The sequence below is a fragment of the Hyperoodon ampullatus genome (genome assembly GCF_949752795.1).
Source record: "Hyperoodon ampullatus genome assembly, chromosome: 17".
NCBI lineage: Eukaryota > Metazoa > Chordata > Mammalia > Artiodactyla > Ziphiidae > Hyperoodon > Hyperoodon ampullatus.
The window spans coordinates 57,690,491-57,717,545 of NC_136930.1; the positions used below are offsets into that span (position 1 = coordinate 57,690,491).

A 27,055-nucleotide genomic window follows, 5' to 3' on the forward strand; every position below is an offset into this window, starting at 1 on the left:
TCCACATGAAACTGTAATTCAAAAGGATACATGCATCTCTATGTTCATAGCAGCACTATTCACAATAGCCAAGACATGGAAAAAACCTAAATGTCCATCAACAGATGACTGGATAAAGATGTGATACATGTGTGCATGCGTGTGCGCACACACACACACACACACACAATGGAATACTACTCAGCCATTAAAAAGAATGAAATAATGCCATTTGCAGCAATATGGATTAACCTAGAGGTTATCATACTAAGTGAAGTCAGTCAGAAAGAAGAAAACAAATACCATATGATAACACTCACAAGTGGGATCTAAAATATGACACAGGGACTTCCCTGGTGGCGCAGTGGTTAAGAATCCGCCTGCCAATTCAGGGGACACGGGTTTGATCCCTGGTCCCGGAAGATCCCACATGCCACAGAGCAACTAAGCCCGTGCACCACAACTACTGAGCCTGCGCTCTGGAGCCCACGAGCCACAACTACGGAGCCTGTGTGCCACAACTACTGAAGCCTGCGCTCTAGAGCCCGTGCTCCACAACAAGAGAGAAGCCACCACAGTGAGAAGCCTGCACACCGCAACGAAGAGTAGCCCCCGCTCGCCGCAACTAGAGAAAGCCCACGCGCAGCAACAAAGACCCAACACAACCAAAGATAAATAAATAAATATCTTTAAAAAACTTTAAAAAAAAAGGACACAAATGAACTTATCTACAAAACAGAAATAGACTCACAGACATAGAGAACAGACTTGTAGTTGCCAAGAGGGAGGGGGGTAGAGGAGGGAAGGAATGGGAGTTTGGGATTAGCACATGCAAACTATTATTTATAGGATGGATAAACAACAAGGTCCTACCGTATAGCACAGGGAACTATATTCAATTTCTGTGATAAACCATAATGGAAAAGAATATGAAAAAGAATATATTTATGTATAGTTGAGTCATGTTGCTGTACAGTAGTAATTAGAACATTGTAAATCAACTAGACTTCAATAAAATAATAAAAAAAATAGCCTATGGCTGTCAAAGCAGAGGACATTCAGAGACAGGTCTGGTTTTGGAAAAACAGTCCAGGCCAGCACTTCCCAGGAGGAAGACGGCTAAGACCAACACCCACGGTGCCCCACTGAAGACACAAAGATCCCACACTGATTCCACAGTGAAGTCCCCTCCGGTCCTACCTTGCTTTCTCCTTCAATCACGATGACAGGCACGGCAGTGGCAGGCCAGCGGTGTTTGGCTGGGAGAGGCTTGTCACAATTCCATAGAACTATGATCTGAAAGGGACAGGGGGTCATGAGATGGCTTGGTAAGGCTAGATTTACATAGGCCTCCAACCCAAAGTTTCTTCTTATAGACAGAGAGAGAGGAGATGGGGATATAAGCAAGGCAGGATGGCAGACCTCAAAACTGAATTTAAAGTGAGTCCACTCCACTCTGTTACACCTGAAACTAACACAACATTGTGAATCAACTATCCTCCAATAAAAATTAAAAAAATAAAAGCAAGTCCACTCCTATACAACCCTCAGAACCCCATCACTCTAACAACCAAAGAGAGGGGACAAAAAGAGTAACCTAAGGATAACTGTGTCAAGGGGGTAGGACAAAGCTGGGGAGGAAAGAAGTCATTTCAGGGTTGCTGGTTTTTAAAAGTGTTTTCCTGAATTCTGATGTCTTATGATGACGAGTAAGATAACAACCCTGATCCAACTGAATAAAAATGCACACTGAACGTCTGCTATGCATTCGCACTACACCAGGCAACATGGGAGAAAGAAGAGAATTCAAGATAGGACTGGCGTGAGCTCATGTTCTGGATTCTCCAGGATGGCTGCTGATCTCCTGTGATCCTGTGATTTCCAATAAAAACGACGTTTAGCTCCAAAATGCAAACTTCCACGTGATTCCATTCTTTTGTCGTGTGTAAACCTTCTTGTGTAATTTACAATTCAGAAAAACCACCGTTAAGAGTACAAGAGCGATACTAATTTGGAAAACATTATTACCATAGGTATCATCTTCCTTTCCCAATTTTATAATTAGTCACGGTGGCCGTGAAAGAAAAGTTGACGCCTCCTGACACCAACGAATTGGTTTCTGCTGTGGAAACTTAGTTTTCTGTGGCCTTTCTGATGTTTCTTTATCACTCTGACACGTAAAAATGAAATAATGTGCCTATGTATTCTTTAAAGAGTGTATTGGTATATATCGGGTTGGCCAAAAAGTTCACTCAGGTCTTTCCGAAAGATGTTAGAAGAACCCGAATGAACTTTTGGGCCAACCTAATATTTAACTTTATCCCAGGGCCAAGATCTCTTTGTAACCCACCCCTTACCTGTACCAGATTTCACTTCCAAGAACCTCTAAGCTGATGAAAAGGGCGTAACGAGGCGTGACAAAGGAAAGGGGAGTAACGGGGCGACGTGAGAGGAGTCCCCGGGGGGGCACAGTGTGTAGCCGGGAAGGAACGGGGAGGGCTGGGGGTCTCTGGTCCACTGAGCAGGAGGGGGCAGGCACCGTGGTCAACACCGCCACTCACCTGAGCACAGTACTGGGATCTGGCTGCAGCCATGAGGAGTTTCAACACTGGCTGGGACTGAGAGACCAGGGGGGTCACCGCATGGATGACTGCAGTGAATTTGGAGGGGGGCTTTAAACCTGAAACAGAAAGGGCAGAGAGGCCTGATGAAGCACTGAAAAACAGGACTTAGGAAATTAGTCCTCTCTGCTCCACCGCCCCGCCCTGGAGCTGACGTTCCCTTCTGTGTATTTTTCCTCTGCCTCTTGTGTCCTGACCGAACAAAAACAAGGTGAAAAGCTCCTAGTTAACTGCTGCCTGAGTGTAGGGAGCTGGATGATTTACAGTTCAATGCCCATTTCCAGATTCTTCCTTTGATAGTCGTTTCCTTCCTCCCTTGGGGATGCATCTTTGATCTCCCTTCTGCTTCTTAGGCACCCAAAGTCTAATTACGCACACACGCCACTACTCACCACTCTCTACCCAAGAAAGGGTCTAACTCTAGTCACTTATGTCTTAGGATGGATTTTTGTAAACGTGCTCTCTCTTCCAGGATATTTGCATCTGTCTTACTCTTAATTGTATAGTTAAGGGGTTTTTGCCTGATTGATACTATTTCAGATAATAACTAGCAAGTGGTAAAGGTTAAAAGAACAACATCCAGAGCGTGAGTGTCTATGTCTGAAGCTCAGGTCCACCACTGAGGGGTGGTGGGGTCCTGGAAAAAGTACTTAACCCTCTGTGCTTCCACAGCTGTGAGATGGGGCTGATAGCAACAGTATCAAAGTTATGGAGTTGTTATGAGCATTAAGTTAAATGAGTTAATGCACACAGAGCACTTAGAACGGGACCTGCAGACAGCAAGTACTCAGCACGAGCTTCCCGCTATCAGAATCACCATCACCACTGTGTCAGAGTAGAAGCCGCTCTACGCCCAAGAATCTCTTCGTTGTGTACCAGTGACACAGCTGAGAGGAAAAGTATGTGCTCCAGACCTCTGCCAACTGTGCGCTCTAAGGCCCGAGGTGGAAAGGTACTATAAATGTACAAAAGAACAACTGCCACCAAAGAGAAGGCAGTGAGATGGCTTCTCCCGCAGAATGAGTTTTTCCATGAGAACCCACTAAGAAATTGGAGACAGGTTAAAAAGGTTCCTAAGGGCTTCCCTGGTGGTGCAGTGGTTGGGAGTCCGCCTGCCGATGCAGGGGACGCAGGTTCGTGTCCCAGTCCGGGAAGATCCCACATGCCGCGGAGCGGCTGGGCCCGTGAGCCATGTCCGCTGAGCCTGCGCGTCCGGAGCCTGTGCTCCACAAGGGGAGAGGCCACAACAGTGAGAGGCCCGCGTACCGCAAAAAAAAAAAAAAAAAAAAAAAAAAAAAAAAAGGCTCCTAAAACTTCATTAGTTTAGAGCCACTAATTTCACATTTTAGTACTTTAAAGATGAACAAGACAGTGCAGGGACATTCAAGTTAAGCTTTGGTAGTGACTGGATAAAGGTAAGAATCAGACTATATATATCTCAAAGGATTATACGAACGTTTTGCAGGGCAAATTATACCATCCGACTAGTACTTTAATTGCATGTTAGAAAGAAGCTAGCTTTCCCACTATCTAGATACACATTCAAGGCTTTGCCAAGTAAGAAGAATAAATATGATGGAGGGGGTTCCCTTTTTTAGCCTTGAGGACAAGTCAGTGCTTTAAGACTTTCCTCTAACAGTTTAAGAAGCATCAATTACACACTTCTAATGTGCTAACTCTGCTAACTCCAAACAAAAATCGGGAGTCTTTTTGCCATATCGACTTGAAAGATGCTTTATTATCCCAGAGTTTCTCAAATTTGGAACTATGAATGAGGAGAAGTATCCAAGAGGTTACTAACACCAGAGCGAACGGGGCTCCAAATACGTCTATGTCTATGGCGGTAACGGCCTTTTGCAAAGCTTCGTCCCTCTGCTAGTTCCCTTTTCCCCATAATGACTAGACTAAAAGCTGCTTGAGAACAGAGCTTGTATCTTCTTTGACTTTTTATTTCTACCACCTAGCATTGCATTAACATGGCCCAGAAGAGGAGCATAATAAATGTTGAATGAAGTGAATACGTTTCTCCCCTATTATATATTCTTAAATCATTTTCCTTTCCGTTTATTAGTTTGGTTTTTCTTTGGTCTGAGACAGAGAAGTTGGGATTGTGGAGAAAAAAGAAAAAAGTAGGGAGAGCTCTCCTAGCTCCATTTTATATAAGATGAGACTTAAAATTATAGTGAACCCATTGTCATGTTCAAAATGATCTGTAATTTGGAAAGCCTATTTCTCAAAAAGAAATGACTCTGCTAAATGTAAAGTACAGCGGCTCAGGTAAGAAAGGAGTTTTTCACTTTGCAATGCTCTGCTGGATTTATAATTCTTGACCTTGATACACCATTTAGGACAGGGCTCTAGAAAGCAGTCTCCAACACAGGATGTTACAAAGACACTGCGGTGGAATCAAAAAATCAAGGGACTTTAGTTCTGGATGACACCTGGTGGGTAAACCAGAATAGCTCCCTGGAAGGCACTCACTTACCTAAATTAGCATAGTAGTAAGGGAAATCTCCCAGATAAGATGAATACTGTGGTAGGACGAACAATCCTCCAGGATGTTTGTTCCATATTAAACTGTTACGGGATATGTGCTTGAATATTCTGTCCTGAATAATCTAGAAAATGAAAACATGGCACATGGTGAGAGGAGACTGACAGTATCAGATGAGGAACACAGTCAATCCAAATTTGAGGGCTGATGGCACTCAGAGTAGTGAGTCTCCTCCCCCACCCCCAACCTGATTCTTCACTGATTCTCTGACACACAGTGACAGAGCAATGGAAAAGAGTGAGAGAGAGAGAGAGAGAGAGAGAAAGAGATGAATAATGGCTAATCCCATTTCCTAATTAAACTGCAGTTTCACCATAAATTCTATCTTGTCTTTCTATAATAAGTCCACGCTCATGTCAAATTAGAGTGTGTAGAGAGTTTCCCTGATGGCTGAGATCTAGCAGTGCTTCCAGATCCACATCGGGAAGATCTGTTCTCAGGACACAGAGATGTCCATATAGAGACTGAGCTGGGAGCATATGGAAGGCACGGCACATTCCCGAAGCAGCTGAGGTTTTGATCTGTTCCTTTAATTCAGGAGGCAGATTTATTTGCTTGACATATCTCATTGTCCTTTCAAATTCAAGTGTAGGACTTTGGGGTACTAGTTAGCTGAAGTTTTTCTACCTTTCATCTCAAAAAGTAGTGACTTAACAATTGCTCAAAACATCCTACATAACAGGACAAGAACCATGGCATATGGAGAGTAATGATAGCCAAGCTAGTTCATTAGCTTCTTTGGACTTGAAGACCTTGCAGATCATTAAATTCTACATTTAGAGTCAAACATTCTCCCATCCTGAATCATTTGTCAGATGAATGTGATTAGTCCACTTTACAGTGGACTTTAAACTCTTGTAATTATACCATCCATTCATTAAGATATGAGTTGGCAAATAATTAACTTGATACAGAATTTCATGTTTTCAGCAATTTTTTTGTACTTAAAAAAAAAAGCCTGGCATATATCTTTAGAGATTTAAAACCTAAATCATCATTTTCCAGGTCCCCACTTAATGCAATGTGATTTTAAGTACAGGCCATTTTAAATGGAGTTGTATTATTTGCTAAGGTTATTACCACCCTTATCTCATCCCACATGGTGACTAGACAACTAATAAAATCAGCTGCATTTATCTTTGCAAACCTTATTGTGTTTATATTTCTTAATGAGAGAGAAGGAAGCAAGGAGGAAATTTAGAAGAACTCAAATATCTTAGTTCAATGATTTCTGCATTTTCTCTTTTCCCCAGATCAAAACTGCTCATTTTATATGGATTGGCAGAGGTTTCTAATTAGGGGAAGATTTTAGGAACCTTGCTCAAGTGTTAATGTTTGCTCTTTGTGGTTCAACAGAAATGTGTTAAAATTGTTAAAATTGTCTAGGCATTAATTGTAAGAAAATTGTCATGGTTGTGAAGGGTTTTTACATGGCTAGCAATTTCACTTTGTACACCATTTATTCCAGTTTTTAATTATTTGTACCTTCCAATTCTACTGTCTACTTATTTTCCTTTATAGGTTTTCATTTAGATCCTCCCTTTTTTTGCTTTCCAAATTTATGTCTCTTCTAGCATGTGGTTGCTTAAATAAGTTTGGATATCAAGACACAGAAAACATTGACAATGGACAGTGTCATAAATCCGACCTACATACAAGTGACATGGAACTCAGAGATGTCACAAATTGGGTCCCTATTCACTTTGGGTCTCTGGGTGGTGTGATTCTCAATGTCATTGACTCTTTTTGATTCAGTATCACAACATTTCATCTTTTTGAAGTCAAGGATATGATAAGTTATAGTATTCCTCTGAAGTATCAAAAAGCATTTTATATTCTCTTCAAACAGGGCAATATCAGCAGAGGTATAAGAGCAATAGCAAATGTTGAATTTAACTCAGGTCAAGCAATTGGCCACCTTTATGACTTACTATCCTCATACGTAATAAGCAGTAAAATATCACATTAATTATAACAACGTTTCAGAATCTGTTAGGAAAAGTTGCCTAAATCTTCATACTTAAGACTTGATTTTTAAAAAAAATCTCATTCCTGTGTTCACTTTCTAGGCATGGATTTTTCCATTTCTATTTTTACACAGCTATACTATCATAGATATTATATATTATAGATCTTTCCATACTATTAATAGCATTCATGGTTTACTTATCCTAAATGTCCAACAATAGTGCAATTATTTCCATGCAAAGCAATGAACATATTTATGAGTTAAAACTTTCCACATTTAGGACCGATGCTTTAGGATTTTGTCAAAGGGTATGAACACTTTAAAGGCTGTTCATATGTATTACCAAATGTCTTTCTGAAAGGTTGATATCAACTTGCCTTACCAAAAGATTGACAGAGTATGGATCTCATTTCACCAAATAGAAAGGTCATTTTGTCCCTCTCCTAATGTCCAATTCTCCCTATTGCTACACTGGACAGCTCCCAGGAGCCTTTCAGGGCCCTTAGTACTCACTCTCAAATGCTGTGAACAAAGACACCATATTGAAACGTTGGACACTATAAAGAAAATCAACACATACATACACGCAAACACAGGCACAAAAAATTTACACAAAATTTTTTTCCTTACAGCCCCAAATGGCACCCTCAATAAGGATGATATTTCTTATTAACACAAATTCAAAGGGAAGAATGACAGGCTCCTTATTTTTCATTTTTATGTGCCATCTATTTTTAAAATAATGGACAATTGATTATAGGTTCCAGTCATTCTAGGTGGCCTTGACTCTGTCTTTTTTTTTTTTTTTTGCGGTACGCGGGCCTCTCACTGCTGTGGCCTCTCCCGTTGCGGAGCACAGGCTCTGGACGTGCAGGCCCAGCGGCCATGGCTCACGGGCCCAGCCGCTCCACGGCCTGTGGGATCTTCCCAGACCGGGGCACGAACCCGTGTCCCCTGCATCGGCAGGCGGACTCTCAACCACTGCACCACCAGGGAAGCCCTGACTCTGTCTTTTGACCAATACACTGTTGCCTAATACACGCAGCACTACCATATGCCACCTCATTCCAAACCAAAGCAAAATCTCCTATTTCTATTCTCTCACTGATTTTAAACTTTCATTATACAACAGCATCGATAATACTATGGTCTGAATGTGCATATGGTTAGATAAGTGAAGAGAGAAACAGAGAACCCTTCATAAAAGTTGCCTAAACCTTCATACTTAAGACTTGATTTTTTTTAAAAAAATCTCATTCCTGTGTTCATTTTCTAGGCATGGATTTTTCCATTTCTATTTTTACACAGCTATAGTATCACAGATATTATATATTATAGAGCTTTCCATATTATTATTAGCATTCATGGTTTACTTATCCTAAATGTCCAACAATAGTGCAATTATTTCCATGCAAAGCATGGAGCTGTTTTCGTATGTCATTACAATTGCAGGCCGTTTTCTTTTGCTCAGCCTGATTCTGGCTGAGCTCCTAAGGTTCAATCCTTAGTACCAGGTTACTGTTGTGCAGTATTCTGACACATAATGGAATCCAAGAACACTGTCTTTGCAGTATTTGATCATTGTCTCTATCATTACTTCTCAATTTGCACCAAAAAATGAGCTCCAAAGAGCCTAGCTCTTATTAAATAGCTCCTTAATTCCAAGAAGCAGAATTAGGAAGCTTCAAGCAGACTAGAAATAAGAGGCAAATCCCAAGTAGGAGAGAGTGCAGCAGAGTTGAATGTACTAACAACTTGACCCTGGCGTTGGAAAGAAAGAGGTGTCCTGTTTCCAATGGTATCTAAGCACTACCTACAACTCTAAGGCTCATAATCACCAAAGAGCAAGTAATTCCCTTCCTGTGACTCAGAATACATCAGGTAAGGAAGAAAGAGTCTCCGGGTAGAGCATCCCCAAAGCAAGGGATCTTCAAATATATGTTGTCCAAGGTTAATGCTGCATTACCCTGACCATAGGCACTCCAGCAGGAACTGAAGGACATATTATCTCAAGTAGGAATTTCTGATTTGTGATAGTTAAATCGTTCTTATGAACATATTGGCTGTTTATCTGGGTATGTGGATGGCATTTTCTGCTATTTTTCTCTGCTTTTCTGTTTACATTGGATCCTGGGGTAATCTAAGCTCTGGATTAAAAAGGGAAACTGGATGGTATCTCTCATGCAATTCAGTTGAGAGGTCAAATTGTTAAAATCCAATATTGGAACTATATGAGGAGTTTTTGTCAGTTGCAATAAATTTGAATGAAGTACATGGTTAGAGTGTTCTAAAAACAACTGTGCTCCAGGCCGCCTGGGTCCTTGGGGGCATAGGAGGGTGTTTGCCCCACCCACTCGGGCCTGGGGAGCCTGCTGAGCTCCCAGGCCGTTCCCGTTCCCGTGCCTTCCAAGGTCCCCCCTGCCCCCAGCCACATTGGTCCTGGGGGCATAGGAGGGAGGCCAGGGGAGATCAGGAGAGGCAGGCAGGAGGGGCCAACTGGGACCGGAGGAGCGGGAGAGGAGAGGAGGGCGTTTGCCCCGCCCACTCAAGCCCAGGAAGCCTGCTGGGCTCCCAGGTGAGGTCCCCTGTCCTCTGAGACCAGGGTGGGGGGCACAGCTAGGCCCCCTCTGTTCCTTCAGCCTAAGCCCAACTTCTCACAGGCCCCAGGGCCTTTTCCAGCCCTATGGGTACTGAGCATTGGCCCCACCCACCACCCAAACCTCACCCTTGCTTAGGCCCCACCCTCCACAACCAAGGCTTCCCCCAACTTTTTTCCCCCTCCTTCTCTTTTTCACTATTGTGGTACTACTGTACCTTTCGGTTGTTGTTTCACCTATATTTTTATTTTCATATTCTTTCTAACATATCTGTTAGTTTCCTAGTCTAATTTTATTTTTTACTTTGTTATGTTCTCCCTTTTTTTTTTTTTTTTTTTGCCACCCCACAAGGCTTGCGGGATCTTGGTTCACAAGCAGGGGACTGAGCCGAAGCTCCTGCGGTGGGAGCTCTGAGTCCAAACCACTGGACTAACAGAGAACCTCAGACCTCAGGGAATATTCATCGGACTGAGGTCTCACAGAGGTCCTCATCTCAGCATCAAGACCCAGCTCTACCCAATAGCCTACAAACTCCAGTGTTGGAATCCACAGGCCAAACAACCAATAAGACAGGAACACAATCCCACTCAAAAAAAAAAAAAAAAGAGAGAGAGAGAGGGCAAAAAAATATGTCACAGATGAAGGAGCAAGGTAAAAACCTACAAGACCAAATAAATGAGGAGGAAATAGGCAATCTACCTGAAAAAGACTCGAGTAATGATAGTAAAGATGATAAGGATCTGGGAAACAGAATGGAGGAGTGGATTGAGAAAATACAAGAAATGTTTAACAAAGATATAGAAGAACTAAAGAACAAACAAACAGAGATCAACAACACCATAAATGAAATGAAATGAAAATGAAAAATACACTAGAAGGAATCAATAACAGAATAACTGAGGCAGAACAAATAAATGAGCAGGAAGATAAAATGGTGGAAATAACTGCCAAGGAGCAGAATAAAGAAAAAAGAATGAAAAGAATTAAAGACAATCTCAGAGACATATGGGACAATGCTAAAAGCACCAACATTCAAATTATAGGGGCCCCAGAAGAAGAAGAGAAAAAGAAAGGGTCTGAGAAAATATTTGAAGAGATTATAGTTGAAAACTTCCCTAACATGGGAAAGGAAATAGTCTCCCAAGTCCAGGAAGCACAGAGTCCCATACAGGACAAACCCTAGGAAAAACACACCAAGACACATATTAATCAAACTAACAAAAATTAAATTTAAAGAAAAAATATTAAAAGCAGCAAGGGAAAAACAAAAAATAACATACAAAGGAATCCCCATAAGGTTATCAGCTGATTTTTCAGCAGAAACTCAGCAGGCCAGAAGGGAGTGGCAGGATATACTTAAAGTGATGAAAGAGAAGAAACTACAACCAAGATTACTGTACTCAGCAAGGATCTCATTCAGATTCAACAGAGAACTCAAAAGCTTTTCAGACAAGCAAAAGTTCAGAGAATTCAGCACCACTAAACCAGCTTTACAAAAAATGCTAAAGACACTTCTCTAGGTGGGAAACACAAGAGAAGAAGAAGACCCACAAAAACAAACCCAAAACAATTAAGAAAATGGTAATAGGAACATACATATTGATAATAACCTTGAATGTAAATAGATTAAATGCCCTAACCAAAAGACACAGACAGACTGAATGGATACAAAAACAAGACCAATATATATGCTGTCTACAAGAGACCCACTTCAGACCTACGGACACATACAGACTGAAAGTGAAGGGATGGAAAAAGATATTCCATGCAAATGGAAATCAAAAGAAAGCTGGAGTAGCAATTCTCGTATCAGATAAAATAGACTTTAAAATAAAGACTGTTACAAGAGATGAGGGACACTACACAGTGATCAAGGGATCAATCCAAGAAGAAGATATAACAATTATAAATGTTTATGCACCCAACATAGGAGCACCTCAATACATAAGGCAAATGCTAACAACCATGAAAGGAGAAATCAACAGTAACACAATAATAGTAGGGGACTTTAACACCCCACTTACACCAATGGACAGATCATCCAAACAGAAAATAAATACGGAAACACATACTTTAAATGACATAATAGAACAGATAGATTTAACTGATATTTACAGAATTTCCACCCAAAAGTGGCAGAATACACTTTCTTCTCAAATGCACACGGAACATTCTCCAGGACACATCACATCTTGGGTCACACATCAAGCCTCGGAAAATTTAAGAAAATTGAAATCATATCAAGCATCTTCTCTGACCACAACACTGTGAGACTGGAAATCAATTACAGGAAAAAAACCTGTAAAAAACACAAATACATGGAGGCTAAACACTGCACTACTAAATAATCAAGAGATCACTGAAGAAAACAAAGAAGAAATTAAAAAATACCTAGAAACAAATGAAAATGAAAACACGATGACCCAAACCTATGGGACGCAGCAAAAGCAGTTTTGCTTTTGAGGGAATTTTATAGCAATTCAATCTCACCTCAAGAAACAAGAAAAATCTCAAATAAACAATCTAATCCTACATTTAAAACAACTAGAGAAAGAAGAACAAAGAAAACCCAAAGTCAGTAGAAAGAAAGAAATCATAAAGATCAGAGCAGAAATAAATGAAATAGAAATGAAGAAAACAACAGCAAAGATCAATAAAACTAAAAGCTGGTTCTTTGAGAAGATAAAAAAATTGATAAACCCTTAGCCAGACTCATCAAGAAAAAAAAGAGAGAGGATGCAAATCAATAAAGTTAGAAATGAAAAAGGAGAAATCGCAACTGACACCACAGAAATACAAAGGATTATAAGAGACTACAAGCAACTATATGGCAATAAAATGGACAACCACGAAGAAATGGACAAATTCTTGGAAACGTATGATTTTCCAAGACTGAACCAGGAAGAATCAGAAAATATAAACAGAACTATGACAAGTAATGGAATTGAAACTGTAATTTAAAACCTTCCAACAAACAAAAGTCCAGGACCAGATGGCTTCACAGGAAAATTCTATCAAACATTTAGAGAAGAGCTAACACCGATCTTTCTCAAACTCTTCCAAAAAATTGCAGAGGGAGAAACACTACCAACTTCATTCTACGAAGCCACCATCACCCTGATACCAAAACCAGAAAAAGATATCACAAAAAAAGAAAATTACAGACCAATATCACTGATGAACATAGATGCAAAAATCCTGAACAAAATACCAGCAGACAGAATCCAACAACACAGTAAAAGGATCATACACCATGATCAAGTGGGATTTATCCCAAGGATTCTTCAATATATTCAAATCAATCAATGTGATACACCACATTAACAAATTAAGGTATAAAAACCATATGATCATCTCAATAGATGCAGAGAAAGCTTCTGACAAAATTCACTCCCCATTTATGATAAAAACTCTCCAGAAAACGGGCATATAGGGAACCTACCTCAACATAATAAAGGCCATATATGACAAACTCACAGCAAGCATCATACCCAATGGTGAAAAACTAAAAACATTTCTGCTAAGATCAGGAACAAGACAAGGATGACCACTCTCACCACTATTATTCAACATAGTTTTGGAAGTCCTAGCCATGGCAATTAGAGAAGAAAAAGAAATAAAAGGAATACAAATTAGAAAAGAAGAAGTAAAACTTTCACTGTTTGCAGATGACGTAATACTATACACAGAGAATCCTAAAGATGCCACCAGAAAACTACTAGAGCTAATCAACGAATGTGGTAAAGTTGCAGGATATAAAATTAATGCACAGGAATCTCTTGCATTCCTATACACTAATGATAAAAAATCTGAAAGAGAAATTAAGGACACACTCCCATTTACCACTGCAACAAAAAGAATAAAATGCCTAGGAATAAACCTACCTAGGGAGACAAAAGACCTGTATGCAGAAAACTATAAGACACTGATGAAAGAAATTGAAGATGATACAAACAGATGGAGAGATATACCATGTTCTTGGATTGGAAGAATCAATATTGTGAAAATGATGATACTACCCAAAGCAATCTACAGATTCAATGCAATCCCTATCAAACTACCAATGGCATTTTTTACAGAACTAGAACAAAAAATCTTAAAATTTGTATGGAGACGCAAAAGACCCCGCATAGCCAAAGTAGTGTTGAGGAAAAAAAATGGAGCTGGAGGAATCAGACTCCCTGAGTTCAGACTATACTACAAAGCTACAGTAATCAAGACAATATGGTACTGGAACAAAAACAGAAATATAGATCAATGGAACAGGATAGAAAGCCCAGAGATAAACCCACACACCTATGGTCAACTAATCTATGACAAAGGAGGCAAGGATATACAATGGAAAAAAGACAGCCTCTTCAATAACTGCTGCTGGGAAAACTGGACAGCTACATGTAAAAGAATGAAATTAGAACACTCCCTAACACCATACACAGAAATAAACTCAAAATGGATTAGAGACCTAATGTAAGACTGGACACCATAAAACTCTTAGTGGAAAATATAGGAAGAAGACTCTTTGACATAAATCACAGCAAGATCTTTTCTGATCCACCTCCTAGAGTAATGGAAATAAAACAAAAATAAACAAATGGGACCTAATGAAACTTAAAAGCTTTTGCAAAGCAAAGGAAACTACAAACAAGACAAAAAGACAACCCTCAGAATGGGAGAAGATATTTGCAAGCGAATCAACGGACAAAGGATTAATCTCTAAAATATATAAGCAGCTCATGCAGCTCAATATTAAAAAAACAAACAACCCCATCATAAATGGGCAGAAGACCTAAATAGACATTTCTCCAAAGAAGACATGCAGATGGCCAAGAAGCACATGAAAAGCTGCTCAACATCACTAATTATTAGAGAAATGCAAATCAAAACTACAATGAGGTATCACCTCACACCAGTTAGAATGGGCATCATCAGAAAATCTAGAAACAACATGCTGGAGAAGGTGTGGAGAAAAGGGAACACTCCTGCAGTGTTGGTGGGAATGTAAATTGATACAGCCACTATGTAGAACAGTATGGAGGTTCCTTAAAAAACTACAAATAGAATTACCATATGACCCAGCAATCCCACTACTGGGCATATACCCAGAGAAAACCATAATTCAAAAAGACACATGCACCCCAATGTTCATTGCAGCCCTATTCACAATAGCCAGGTCATGGAAGCAACTTAAATGTCCACTGACAGACGAATGGATAAAGAAGATGTGGTGCATATATACGATGGAACATTACTCAGCCATAAAAAGGAACGAAATTGGGTCATTTGTAGAGACGTGGATTGATCTAGAGACTGTCATACAGAGTGAAGTAAGTCAGAAAGAGAAAAACAAATATCGTATATTAATGCATACATGTGGAACCTAAGAAAGTGGTACAGATGAACCAGTTTGCAGGGCAGAAATAGAGACACAGATGTAGAGAACAAATGTATGAACACCAAGGTGGGAAAGTGGCGGAGGGGTGTGGTGGGATGAATTGTGAGAGTGGGATTGACATATATACACTAATATGTATACAGTGGTTAACTAATAAGAACCTGCTGTATAAAAAAAATAAATAAAATAAAATTCAAAAATTAAAAAAAAAGAGAGAGAGAGAGACATGTAGCACAATGTTCACTGCAGCACTATTTACAATAGCCAGGACATGGACGCAATTTAAGTGTCCATCAACAGATGAATAGCTAAAGAAGATGTGGCAGATGTATACAGTGGAATATTACTCAGCCATAAAAAGAAATGAAATTGAGTTATTTGTAGCGAGGTGGATGGACCTTGAGTCTGTCATACAGAGTGAAGTAAGTCAGAAGGAGAAAAACAAATACCGTATGCTAACACATATATATGGAATCTAAAAAAAAAAAATGGTTCTGAAGAACCTAGGGGCAGGAGAGGAATAAAGACACAGATGTAGAGAATGGACTTGAGGACACAGGGAGGGGGAAGGGTAAGCTGGGACAATGTGAGAGAGTGGCATGGACATATATACACTACCAAATGTAAAACAGATAGCTAGTGGGAAGCAGCCGCGTAGCACAGGGAGATCAGCTCGATGCTTTGTGATGACCTAGAGGGGTGGGATAGGGAGGGTGGGAGGGAGGCTCAAGAGGGAGGGGATATGGGGACATACGTATGCGTATGGCTGATTCACTTTGTTGTACAACAGAAACTAACACAGTATTGTGAAGCAATTATACTCCAATAAAGATCTATTAAGAAAAAAAACAAAACAAAAAAACTGTGTCTCTAAAGAACTGCATGGCTCAAATCGAAGGGGAAGGCGGCTTTCCAGGCACAGAGATGAAAGCAGCTTGACTTAAGAGCCTATGCTGATGAATATAACACATCCAACTGTTATTATAAGATAATTGAGTACTGCTAACTTAATAGGCAAGAGACCAGAGCTATGCAATAAACCATATTCAAAAGAAATGTAATTAATGAGATACCATCTTTCATCTGGCGAATTAACAAAGCTGTGTATGTGTGTGTTTTAATTATGATTCTGAAGGTTGACAAGGATACAGTAAGAGAGGGTGTCCCCCAGATGGCCTGTGAGAATCTAGATTGATTCAACCTCTTTGAAGAGTAATTTGGCAATACCTATCATGAGTCTTAGTCATGCCTGGACTCTTGGGTTGAGTAATCTCATTTCAAGGACTCCATCTAAAGAAATAAAGACATAGTCTAAGATACATGTAGAAGGGCATTGGTTGGATAAAGATATCTCTATCTCTAAAAAAGAAATAATTAGAAACAACATTAATAGTCAACAATAGCAGATTGGTTAAATAAATAGAGGTTCACTAGGGATGGAATATAGGGTGAAAAAATGTGGTCTGGGTGTATGGCCAAAGATGCATAAAAGTGGCATGTGAAAACAATGAGGAAAGAATAACTCAAGAAATATATCAGGGGAATTCCCTGGCAGTCCAGTGGTTAGGACTCTGTGCTCTCACTGCCGAGGGCCTGGATTCAATCCCTGGTCTGGGAACTAAGATCCCATAAGCTGTGTGGTATGGCAAAAAAAAAAAAAAAAAAAAAAGGAAATGTATTGGAGCAACTGCAGGAAAATTTGTCAAAAAAAAAAAAAAAGTTTAGCTTTTTCAACACAGACCATATATAAAAGTAAATTGGATTAAATAGTTAAATGTAAAAACTTAATCATGAAAGTACTAGAAAATACTAATGTGTATGTGTGTTGCATATAAATAAAATTATGGGTCAAAAAGTCCTTTCTAAACAGTAGCAAATGGAAAAGCTGCAGATGAAAAGATTCCCCATGATAAACAAAACAGAAAGCCTACCACAAATTGGGGGAAAATATTTGCTACAAAAGAATCAAAGGTTAATCTTTTTAAATCTAATAAGCTCTTAAAAATTAATGAGAAAAGTGGGACAACATTGTGGCCATTTCTATTTCTTTCTTTGTGAGCTGCCTGAGCAAGAAACATACAAAAAATATTCATTCTTACTAAGATCTTAAGAAAATAATGATTTATCATTTTTAAGGATATAATGTCCAATATGGTGAAAGTGAAAAAAATAAATATAATTAAAATAGGTTCTCTCATATAAGCTGGATGGAATATAAATTAGTTGAATTCTATTGCAGGAAAATTGACAGTTCATATTCGAAATCTTAGCATTTGGCATATTGTTTGAACCAGGACTTTGAATTCAAGGAATTTATCCTAAGGAAGTAATCTTGAATCTGTACAACAACTTGGCACTGAGGCTATTAGCTTCAATGATGTATATAATAATGAAAAACCAGAAACAATTTTAATAGCCTCAAACTGGGGATTACTTAACAGAATAAAGTGACATCATGAATGGAATATTATATAGCCATTAAAATAATTGTAGAAAAATCTAATGAGATACTAGGAATAATTATTAAGCAGAAAAAACAGGTTATAAACTAAGTATAGAAAGACTCCTCTTTAAATAAAAAATGACAACATATTTATGCACTTGCATAGAAAAAAATGAATATGTATGTGTTTATGTGTGTGTATATATGTCAATAGTGATTTGTATGGGTAGATTATTTTATTTTTCTGCTATAAGTATTTTCTATTATTATGCACTTCTATGATAAAAAGCACTCATTCTAAAAAGCAAACAAACAAACAAACAAAACCCCCAAACAAGTGACATTTAACTTTCCTTAAGAAGGGCCTAGGAAGGGTCTTAGACGGAAGACAGGATCAAAGAAAATGTTCGAATTTATTATATATTCAAATCTGCTGCTATGTACAGAAGTAAAAACCCAATCAATTTTCATTGAGGAGAGTGCTTTTGGAGGAATAAGAGAAATTTGCTTGTAATAAGGAAGTCCTTGGAAGGCATTCTACCCTGTTCCCTTTCATGGGGGGACCTGGGTCCTAAACAGCCCTTTTCAATTAGTTCCAGGATGAAAACGACACACCCCATTTACAAGAGGACACTGTGATAGAGCCTGGCCCCGCAAAACCAGGAGGCCCAGGCTAGGCTCAGGGTAGGTAAGCCCCACAGTGTGCCTGGGGTATGACCAGAGTTGGCTCTGGTACCCAGGATGGCAAGACAACAGCAATGGCACAAAACAAGATGACTTCAGTTTTCTTGGTATTTTTCAGACTTAGCATAGTGTATACTCCCAATTACATTAGCTTCTGGAGCAGTAATAACTTTTCCAAAGAAAATATTTAAAAAGTGAGGCCACAAATGCCCCTACTTCACGTGGCGGACACCTCAGAATCACCTTGATGCTGTGCTTCACCTGAGGACCTCTGCTCTCCCTCCTGTAATTCATGAGCGTGCAGATCCAGAAATCTTTTCTCAGCTCTTTGTGCTACTTTGGTGTAGCCTCAGGCCAACGCTATCTGCCCTACTTCCAAAGGTTTTAATCATCTCCATGCTTCCCTTTCCTTTGTCCTCCTGCCTTAAAAAAGGCAACTCGAAGATGGGCACCCATCTGTCTAGAATCGTTTCTGATCTCATAAAGTTTAACACTTTCTGTACCAGATGGGTGTAATCCTGATTTTCTTCTTAATACCTCCTTGCAGCAATGATGCTCGTTGGGTTGCATAGGTCTTGAGAATAAATTTGGCTGTATCCTAATGCCATTGGACTATAGTACCCAGTAAACTATTCATATGTTTAGAATGGGAGAAGATTTTCCCCTACTTGGTCACTATCTGTTTCCTAAGTGGGCTCCAGAAATATGCCTTCAAAGGGTGCCACTGAGTGTGAATGACAGGAGGACAGTCATTAGCTACCTGTCTCTGAAATGATGTAAGACAGAGCCCATCTCTGTGTCAAGGAGTGTAATTTCTCCTATGTCAGCTTTCCTCATTGGAGTTTGTCAAGAATGGAGGTCTTCGCTTGGGTGCGGCAGAGCAGGTAAAAAGGGGTTAACTGACACATTCAAGTACAGAAGGTTCGGTTTCGCCCCATTTGACCAATTACACGTCACTAACAGCAAAAGAGAAGGCTGACAGAAACAGATAAAGGACCTTTATTCAAGACCAAGAACCAAGTGGTCTCACTTACCTCTAGTGTAGTTAATACAATCTTCTCAACTGAAGAAAAATAAGCCTCCCACAAGAATTGTGTCTGCTGTCTAAGTGCTAGGATTTTATCCTGATGAATAGACCTGATTGTAGAAGGAATCTGTAACACAAGGTGAACACATAATAACTATAACCGGAAAACAGTAAGATGCCATTTGATCAAAAAATAACCCACTTAGATTAGGCTTTTATTCTTCATCGCATTCAGCTTCTAGCATACAGATCTACTAAAAATCACCAACCCCTAAATTGAAAGGCCCTTCAGAGGTGTCAGCTACAAACAGCACTTACTGGGAATCAGCTTTAAGGACCTCAAATGCACGAGAGTTAGAGCTCGCTTCTAAGATTTGGTAGCAGCTTATCAGTTGCTTAGGGTGTTCCTATAGTAGTCTTTGCTGTTTTTTCTTCTCAGATTCCCACACATCCTTCATCCTGCCCATGGACAGCCAAATTCTACAGAGAAGGAGCTACAGCCTTGCAGCAAGGCTGAGAGACATCATCCCCCAAGCACTTCTAAGACACACCACGCCAGGGACTACAAATGATCTACAAAAAGCCTTTTTAGGGAAGGTCTCTGAGTCTCTCCATTTAATATGCAGCTGGGGTAGTCATTTCTATGTGCATGTATCTCCTACCTCTCCCTGAGAGCTTTCTGCTCCCCAGACTTCTCTTTTTGGCTCCAGCACTTACCCCAAACTAACACAATCTGTCATACATGTTTAACCAGCACTGCTCTCTACCAGGCTGCACAACTTTAAAGGGGGGGTCTATGCCCTGTCCATCCTGCTACACATTTTATAGCTAGGAGAGTGGCTTTTATGTATAGGTACACCTCAGATGTACTGTGTGTTCAGTTCCAGACCACCACAATAAAACAAATATCACAATAAAGCGAGTCACACAAAATTTGTTTGGTTTCCCAGTCCATATAAAAGTTATGTTTACACTATAGTCTATCAAGTGTGCAATAGCATAATGTCTAAAAACACAATGTAACTATCTTAATTAAAAATACTTATTAGTAAAAAAAACCCACTAACCATCATCTGACAACACAGGGTTGACACAAACCTTCCATTTGTTAAAAAAAAAAAAAAAAGCATCTACGAAGCATAAAATAAGCGAGGTATGCCTGTAGCAGTTATTCAATAAATAGAAGTGGAATTGAACATGGCCATCTGAAGCCACAAAAGGGACATCATTATTTTCACTAGCAGTATAACTCAGTGGTTAAGCACAGGAACATGGGAGTTAGACCACAGTGGGAGTCTTGCCTCTGCCATTTACTGGCCCTGTTTCCTTGGACAAGTTACATGATCTCTCAAAGATTTCATTTCTTCACTTATAAGATGGGATATAGTACTAACATCATAAGGGTGTTATGAAGATCACATAAGGGCTTCGCACAACGCCTAGCACATGGGAAGCTTTATTAACAAAGTAATTATTACCACTACTATTATTATTGACTTAAGGGTGATGATATTCAAAGACAGACCAATTGCTTAATGTCTGCATGTGAACTTGCTTGGGTCTGGAGCCCTGAAATGTACTTCCTGGGTGTCTGGTGAGTCTCCTTGGTTTGCTCCCTATCTTCACCTATAGCCCAAAGGCTATTTCATTTATAGAGTCTATACTTAGGGGAGATGCCTTGTGATTAGCAACTGTCCTTTTGTGCTCACCTCTTTCTGCATGCTTGCCTCCCTAATGTGTAATTAATCAGACAGGTATGCGAGCCTGGACTAAAGCAGGAATGCTCCGTTAGCTGCTTTAGTAAGAAAGTTACCCATGGCATTGTGACTAAGACTACATCTGAATTTCCAGTGGTGGCGAAGGAAGTAGGAGCATTTTTTTTTTTTTTTGCAGTACATGGGCCTCTCACTGTTGTGGCCTCTCCCGTTGTGGAGCACAGGCTCCGGATGCGCAGGCTCAGCGGCCGTGGCTCACGGGCCCAGCTGCTCCGCGGCATGTGGGATCTTCCCAGACCGGGGCATGAACCCGTGTCCCCTGCATCGGCAGGCGGACTCTCAACCACTGTGCCATCAGGGAAGCCCAGGAGCATATTTTCTGATTCAAGACCACACTTACGGGAAGCCACAGAACTGCTTCACAGTATCTACATAAGGACAAGTTCACTTGCTTTGGCAATGTCCAGAAGCAGATACTAAATCTGCAGCCCCAAAGTGTGTATCTGGATTCCCAACACTGAAGCAGCATGGAGGCAACAGGTAAAGGAGAAACATTAGCCTGAAACCAGAGCTCAAGGTCAAGTGGAAATAAAATATTCTTGAAGAAGGTAGAGAAACCATTCAGATCATGGATCCTTCCTAAGCCAAAGAACATTTATTTTTATTTACTGAGAAAATTACTCAGATTGCCCAAGAAAGACTAGAAAAAAATTACCCTCCTCAATTTTCATAATCATGCCCTCTTCTGAATGTCAGTGGTATTTTCTAAGAGTCATACAGGTAGACTGTTTCATCATGATCATGAGGAACCAGTCCATTAGAAAAATGTCAAAAGCTATCATTACTATGTGCTCTCCAGCAAACTGAGTAGGCTGTGGTTATGAAGGCAGAAAGAGATAGCACAGATAAGCCTACCAATACAACCCCTCTCTTCTATTAGCCACATCTTGATGTTACAACCTCAAGTGAAATATATCCTACCCATTTGTGCATATGATACAAGTGTCTGACAGCACTCTTCAAAGTGCTCTGGAAGATAATTCCAATTGATTAAAAAGACAAGAGTTCCAAATTTTAATGGCATTTGGCTACCGGTTCTTAATCTGCTTGTCCCGAGAGACAGGTATGGGAAAGTGATAAATTAATTCCAATTTGGCCGGATTGTTCAAAGTTGCAGTGAAGTCTTAATAAAAGGTCATGCATGGTAACGGAACTAATGGAATCTACCAAGATAGATATAGGAAAGCAACAGTAAGCTCTCCTGGTGACATGACAAGAATATATGCAAATAAAAATACCTGTGCTGTTCTAAAACAGGAAATGAAAAATGGTAACATAACAAAAACATTTCCCAGAGCAGATATTTGGGCTGGGTGCCAGTTCTTTAAAACCACTGTCAATGACAGTGCAGTCATCATTCAATATGGAGGCAGCTGTGCAAAGACAGACTGCATATGAGAGAGGAAAATGCCAGCAAGTTTGAGTAGGTGCAGAAAGAAAAACAAAATCTCCAGCATCAAGCCAAAATGTTGCCTCAGAAGGTGAAATGCTTCTGGGGAATCAACTCTGCTGAAATGGTAAAGACCAGACAACCACAATTCAGTATCCTGGAACACGCTCTGTTCTCAAAGACAAACTCCCAACTTAGTCACATCAAATTCACGGGAGCACTGGTACATAAATGGAGAAATTATGGCTGGTATCTTTTATTCCCTTTCTTTCCTAAATTTCCTTTAATGAGCATGCATTATTTTTTAAAAATCATAAGAGGAAGGAAAAAGGCAACATGGAAAAGAACCACATCTATCACTTTTGTTTGGCCTGTCATGAGTGAATATTTTAGGCACACATCATCTCTGTGTGGGGAGAACTCTACTAGATCACGTGTCCTCCTCTTGCTTCTGAGGTCCCAGGGGCCTTGGAAATCACAGATCTGAGTACCAGACACAAGGCATGTTTTAAGAGCTGCATTCAGCTTGGCTTGCCTAATTCATGGCCTTCTTGGTTACAGATATTCCACTGTTACTTTAGGGAGAGTACTGAGTTATTTCACCAGCCAGTTAGCAGACTGGCCAGCAGCACAGAAGTAGAATCAATGATAGAGTTAGAAACTGAATTTCCTGAATATTGAAAAAAGGACATTAAAAAATATCATTTTACAAATATTTGTGGTAGTTCAAGATAAAGTACAATGCCATGAAATAAAAGCATTTAAATATTCCATCATTTTAGAAAAAAGAGAATGGCAATTTATGTTGAAGCTAAAACATTTTTGCACAAAGGGTCTTTAGAAATCCTCAGTGACTGACTATTCCTGCCCCAGTATTTTTCTGTGAGTATCATATCCACCTTCCCAGGCAGCTCTTGAGAAGTTTAAACTTTTATTAGGCATCCTTGTGGAAGATTGGTTGATGTATATGTGTGGATTTATTTCTTAGCTCTGTACTCTGGTCCATTAGTCTATATATCTGTCTTTTTGCCAGTACCATACTGTTTTGATGACTGGAGCTTTATAATATATTTTGAAATTAGGGACTATAATGCCTTGGTTTTGTTCTTTTTCCTCAAGATTGATTTGGCTATTTGGGATCTTTTCTGGCTCCATATGGATTTTAGAGCTGTTTTTCTATTTCTGTAAAAAACAAATGCCATTAGGATTTTGGCAGAAATTGCCTTCAATCTGTGGATCACGTTGGGCAATACGGACATTTTAATAATTAGTAAGCCTTAATTCTGCAATAGAAGACAACATGGATGAACCTTGAGGACATTATACTAAGTGAAATAAACCAGTCACAGAAAGACAAATAATTCATGAGTCCACTTATAAGAGATATCTAAAATAATCAAATTCATAGAATTAAAGAGTAGAATGGTGGTGACCAGGGGTTGGGGGACGGGAAGTGAGAAATTACTAGTAAGTGGGCATAAAGCTTCAGTTAAGCAAGCTGAATAAGCTTTCGAGACCTGCTGTAGCACATTGTACCTACACTCAACCATGAGTACATGTCAAAATTTGTTAAACGAGTAGATTTCATATTACATGTTTTTACAACAATAAAATTAAATGGAAAAATCTAAATGGCCAAAAATACATTTTAAAAAAACATACATTTTCATTTGAGGCTGCTCTTTTAAATATACATCTTAAAGGTAACACTCACTCATGTACCCAGACTAGATCATTTGAGCAATGATAACACTAATTATAAGAATCAGCCCTAGAGACCTCTCTCTTTCTGAAAATTAATCTGAAGGCAGATACGGAATTGGGAAAGGAGTACAAAGTGGCGACAGGATGGTACAAAAACTCTCTGGTATAATTTCTAAACATTTTGAATATTGAGGGGGGGTAGATACACACCTCTTCTCAGTATCAAAGTTCAGTATGGTCCACCTGCAACTTCTCCTCCTCTGAATATATTCCCTGGACCTGAGCAGATTGTGTGTTGGGAAGTGAACGATGTCATGTTAAATGACTTCATATTCACCATGACACAGGCAATTTTCTCCTGATAAAATTTCTTTTACAGAGCTGACCTTGTGGATTCATCTTCTTTGAAAGTTTGGACGGGGGCAACAATAATCCACTGATCTGTTGAAGGCCACCACCACCCCTTCCTTACCTGTAATAACAATCTCTCATCACCTATGACGGCAGCTTGGTTCCAATTAATCACTTCAGAGAATGGCAACTCCCATCCATTGCTGAGCATCACAGGGACACAGGCGGCCTGTGCAAAGAAGGGGACTTCGTGAATGTGAGGAATATGGCAGCAGGAACCCTTCCAATCAGAGGTGAAATTGGTACAAATTCAATTACTGGCATGAATCCTGGACTGCTGAGGTCAGAAGAAAAGTGGACTTTTATGAATTATCAAGTCACATGAAGTTTGTCTGTATCCAGCTGAGATTTTACTATTTGCAAGCCTTGCCCTAGAATGCGAAAACCCCATTTCTATTCTTTTTTTTTTTTTTTTTTTTTTTTTGCGGTACGCGGGCCTCTCACTGTTGTGGCCTCTCCCGTTGCGGAGCACAGGCTCCAGACGCGCAGGCTCAGCGGCCATGGCTCCCGGGCCCAGCCGCTCCGCGGCATGTGGGATCCCCCCAGACCAGGGCACGAACCTGTGTCCCCTGCATCGGCAGGCGGACTCTCAACCACTGCACCACCAAGGAAGCCCCATTTCTATTCTTGTACATGGTTTGGCTGACCTTACCTCTATGGAGGCAACTGACCTCCGTTGAAGAAGTTTTATTGACGTAACAAAATCGTTCACCAATAAAATCCTAGCGTAAACCCCACCTTGAACATGATCAGCCTTGTCAGTATAACTGCCACAGCCCACTTGCAAAGTGGTTCACCCCAATGTCCTGAGCAACAAAGAACAGCTCGGCATTCCTGATAAAGTGTTTTGTGGACTAAACTGTTACAGGGTGCTCACCTTTCCCTAGCCATGTAAACATCTGAACTTTGTTCCCTTCAGTGTGGAGGGATCCCAACCTCTGTCGTACCAATTTACTACCCGCACAGTGACCTAAGAACCGAGAAACCCCAGGCTAATGACAAAATTCTGGTTGCAAATAACTCAGAATCCAAAGCAGAGAAGGATTTGCTCCATGCAACATCCCAAGAGGCTAGGGGAATGTCAGGAATGGGATGCTTCATAGAACGTGCCAGAAAAGACTTTCAAGAGAAGGAAGCTCTCCTGTCAGAGGACACGACAGAATGCTGGCCGTTAAGAAGCACTGCGACAGAAGCACAGGTTCAGCCGGGGCAGAGGACAGAGGAAGAAAGGACACGGTAGCAAGGGGTCCAGGAGCTGAGAGGGGGAGGGCGTGCTTTCTCGCCAACAAGGAAGGCTGGTTGCAACTTCCAGGTGGGAAGTGTGGAGCACTGTCTCAGCAGGTGAAGGCATTTCTGCAAAGTGAAGGTTAATAGCAGAGACCCAGCAGCTCCAGAACCTCTGAATTTCAGAGCCTGGGAGGAGCTGGGCTGAGTGAGTGCCTCTACCTTGCAGGGTACCACGCTCAGCATTTAGAGGAACTGAGTGACGACTGAGATGGGGACAGAACCGACGATTTTGCTTTTGGGAAATACCACCCATCAGCCATTTTCATTGCTTTGAGACTGGCTTCCAGGAGGAGGGCTGAGTCTCCGTGGAGCCCAGGTCGGCCGCCTGGTGGGCAAGCAGATCTGCCCTCTGTTTGTAAACACTTCTCTGAAGAACCCACCCTCCCTTGAGACTCCCGTCGGATCTCCTCATGTCCAAAGGCAGGGAGTAAATCCTCCCCCCGCTCCCCTCACTCATAAAAATGTTGCAGATTTTCTTGGGAAAAAAGATTTCAGGTGTTCAAGGCAAACCACACATTCGGCTTAGACCCCAGGAGAAGTGCTACGGTTAAACTCCGCCCCAGTCTGACGTTGAGTCCTCAGCCCTGTTCTGGGGAGGATCAGGGTCTCTTACCTGCAGAGCCTCCAGGAACCTGAAAGACCCAAGCCTGCGACCACGAGGAACCAGACAGAAAGTGGCATTGTGCAGCATTTCCCGATAATCATACCTAGAAGAAGAGGAGGGGCCATCAGCAAACAAAGACGCGTTAGGAATGGAGCAGGGGAGACGGTCGGGCGGGGGGGATGAATCAACACACCTGGGGTGGGTGCACACCTGCCAGAAATTCCCCAGAGCAACTCGGGTGATACACAGGCAAGTCTCACTTTTCCAGGGCGGGAGGTGGGCAGGGTTGTTGCATGAAGGAGAAGAAATGTGAACCATCACATTGGACAAAGCAATTAGGGCCTTTTGCAAACAGTACGTAAAAGACAAGTCTGATGGTCCCAGCAAAATTTTGGCTTGCCCAGCCTTTGCTTCCCAAATCAGATTTTTGTGTCGGATAAAAACAGGTTGCCCCCATAAGCTTAGAAAGTACTCACCGCTAGTTGTTCTTTTTTAATGCCATGTCATTCAGTAAAACGAAGGCTGCTCTTGTTTCCTACCCCACGAACCCATGCTACGAAAACCTACTCAGGAAACCTCCATTCCAAGCACAAAACATTTAGTTTCTCCTTCAAGGCG

The 27,055-nt window shown here is 40.6% G+C and overlaps 1 protein-coding gene across 1 annotated transcript in view; it reads right to left on the reverse strand.

The window, feature by feature from the left end:
* Nucleotides 1–27,055, reverse strand: part of EXT1 (exostosin glycosyltransferase 1) — a gene marked incomplete at its 5' end in the record, with an annotated part of 308,249 nt that overhangs the window by 17,813 nt on the left and 263,381 nt on the right. Inside the window, 6 exons of the mRNA XM_079722553.1 lie at nt 1,180–1,275; nt 2,541–2,659; nt 5,086–5,218; nt 19,274–19,393; nt 24,608–24,715; nt 26,447–26,540. Coding sequence (XP_079578679.1) covers nt 1,180–1,275; nt 2,541–2,659; nt 5,086–5,218; nt 19,274–19,393; nt 24,608–24,715; nt 26,447–26,540 — 670 coding nt within the window. The remainder of the gene's footprint in view (nt 1–1,179; nt 1,276–2,540; nt 2,660–5,085; nt 5,219–19,273; nt 19,394–24,607; nt 24,716–26,446; nt 26,541–27,055) is intronic.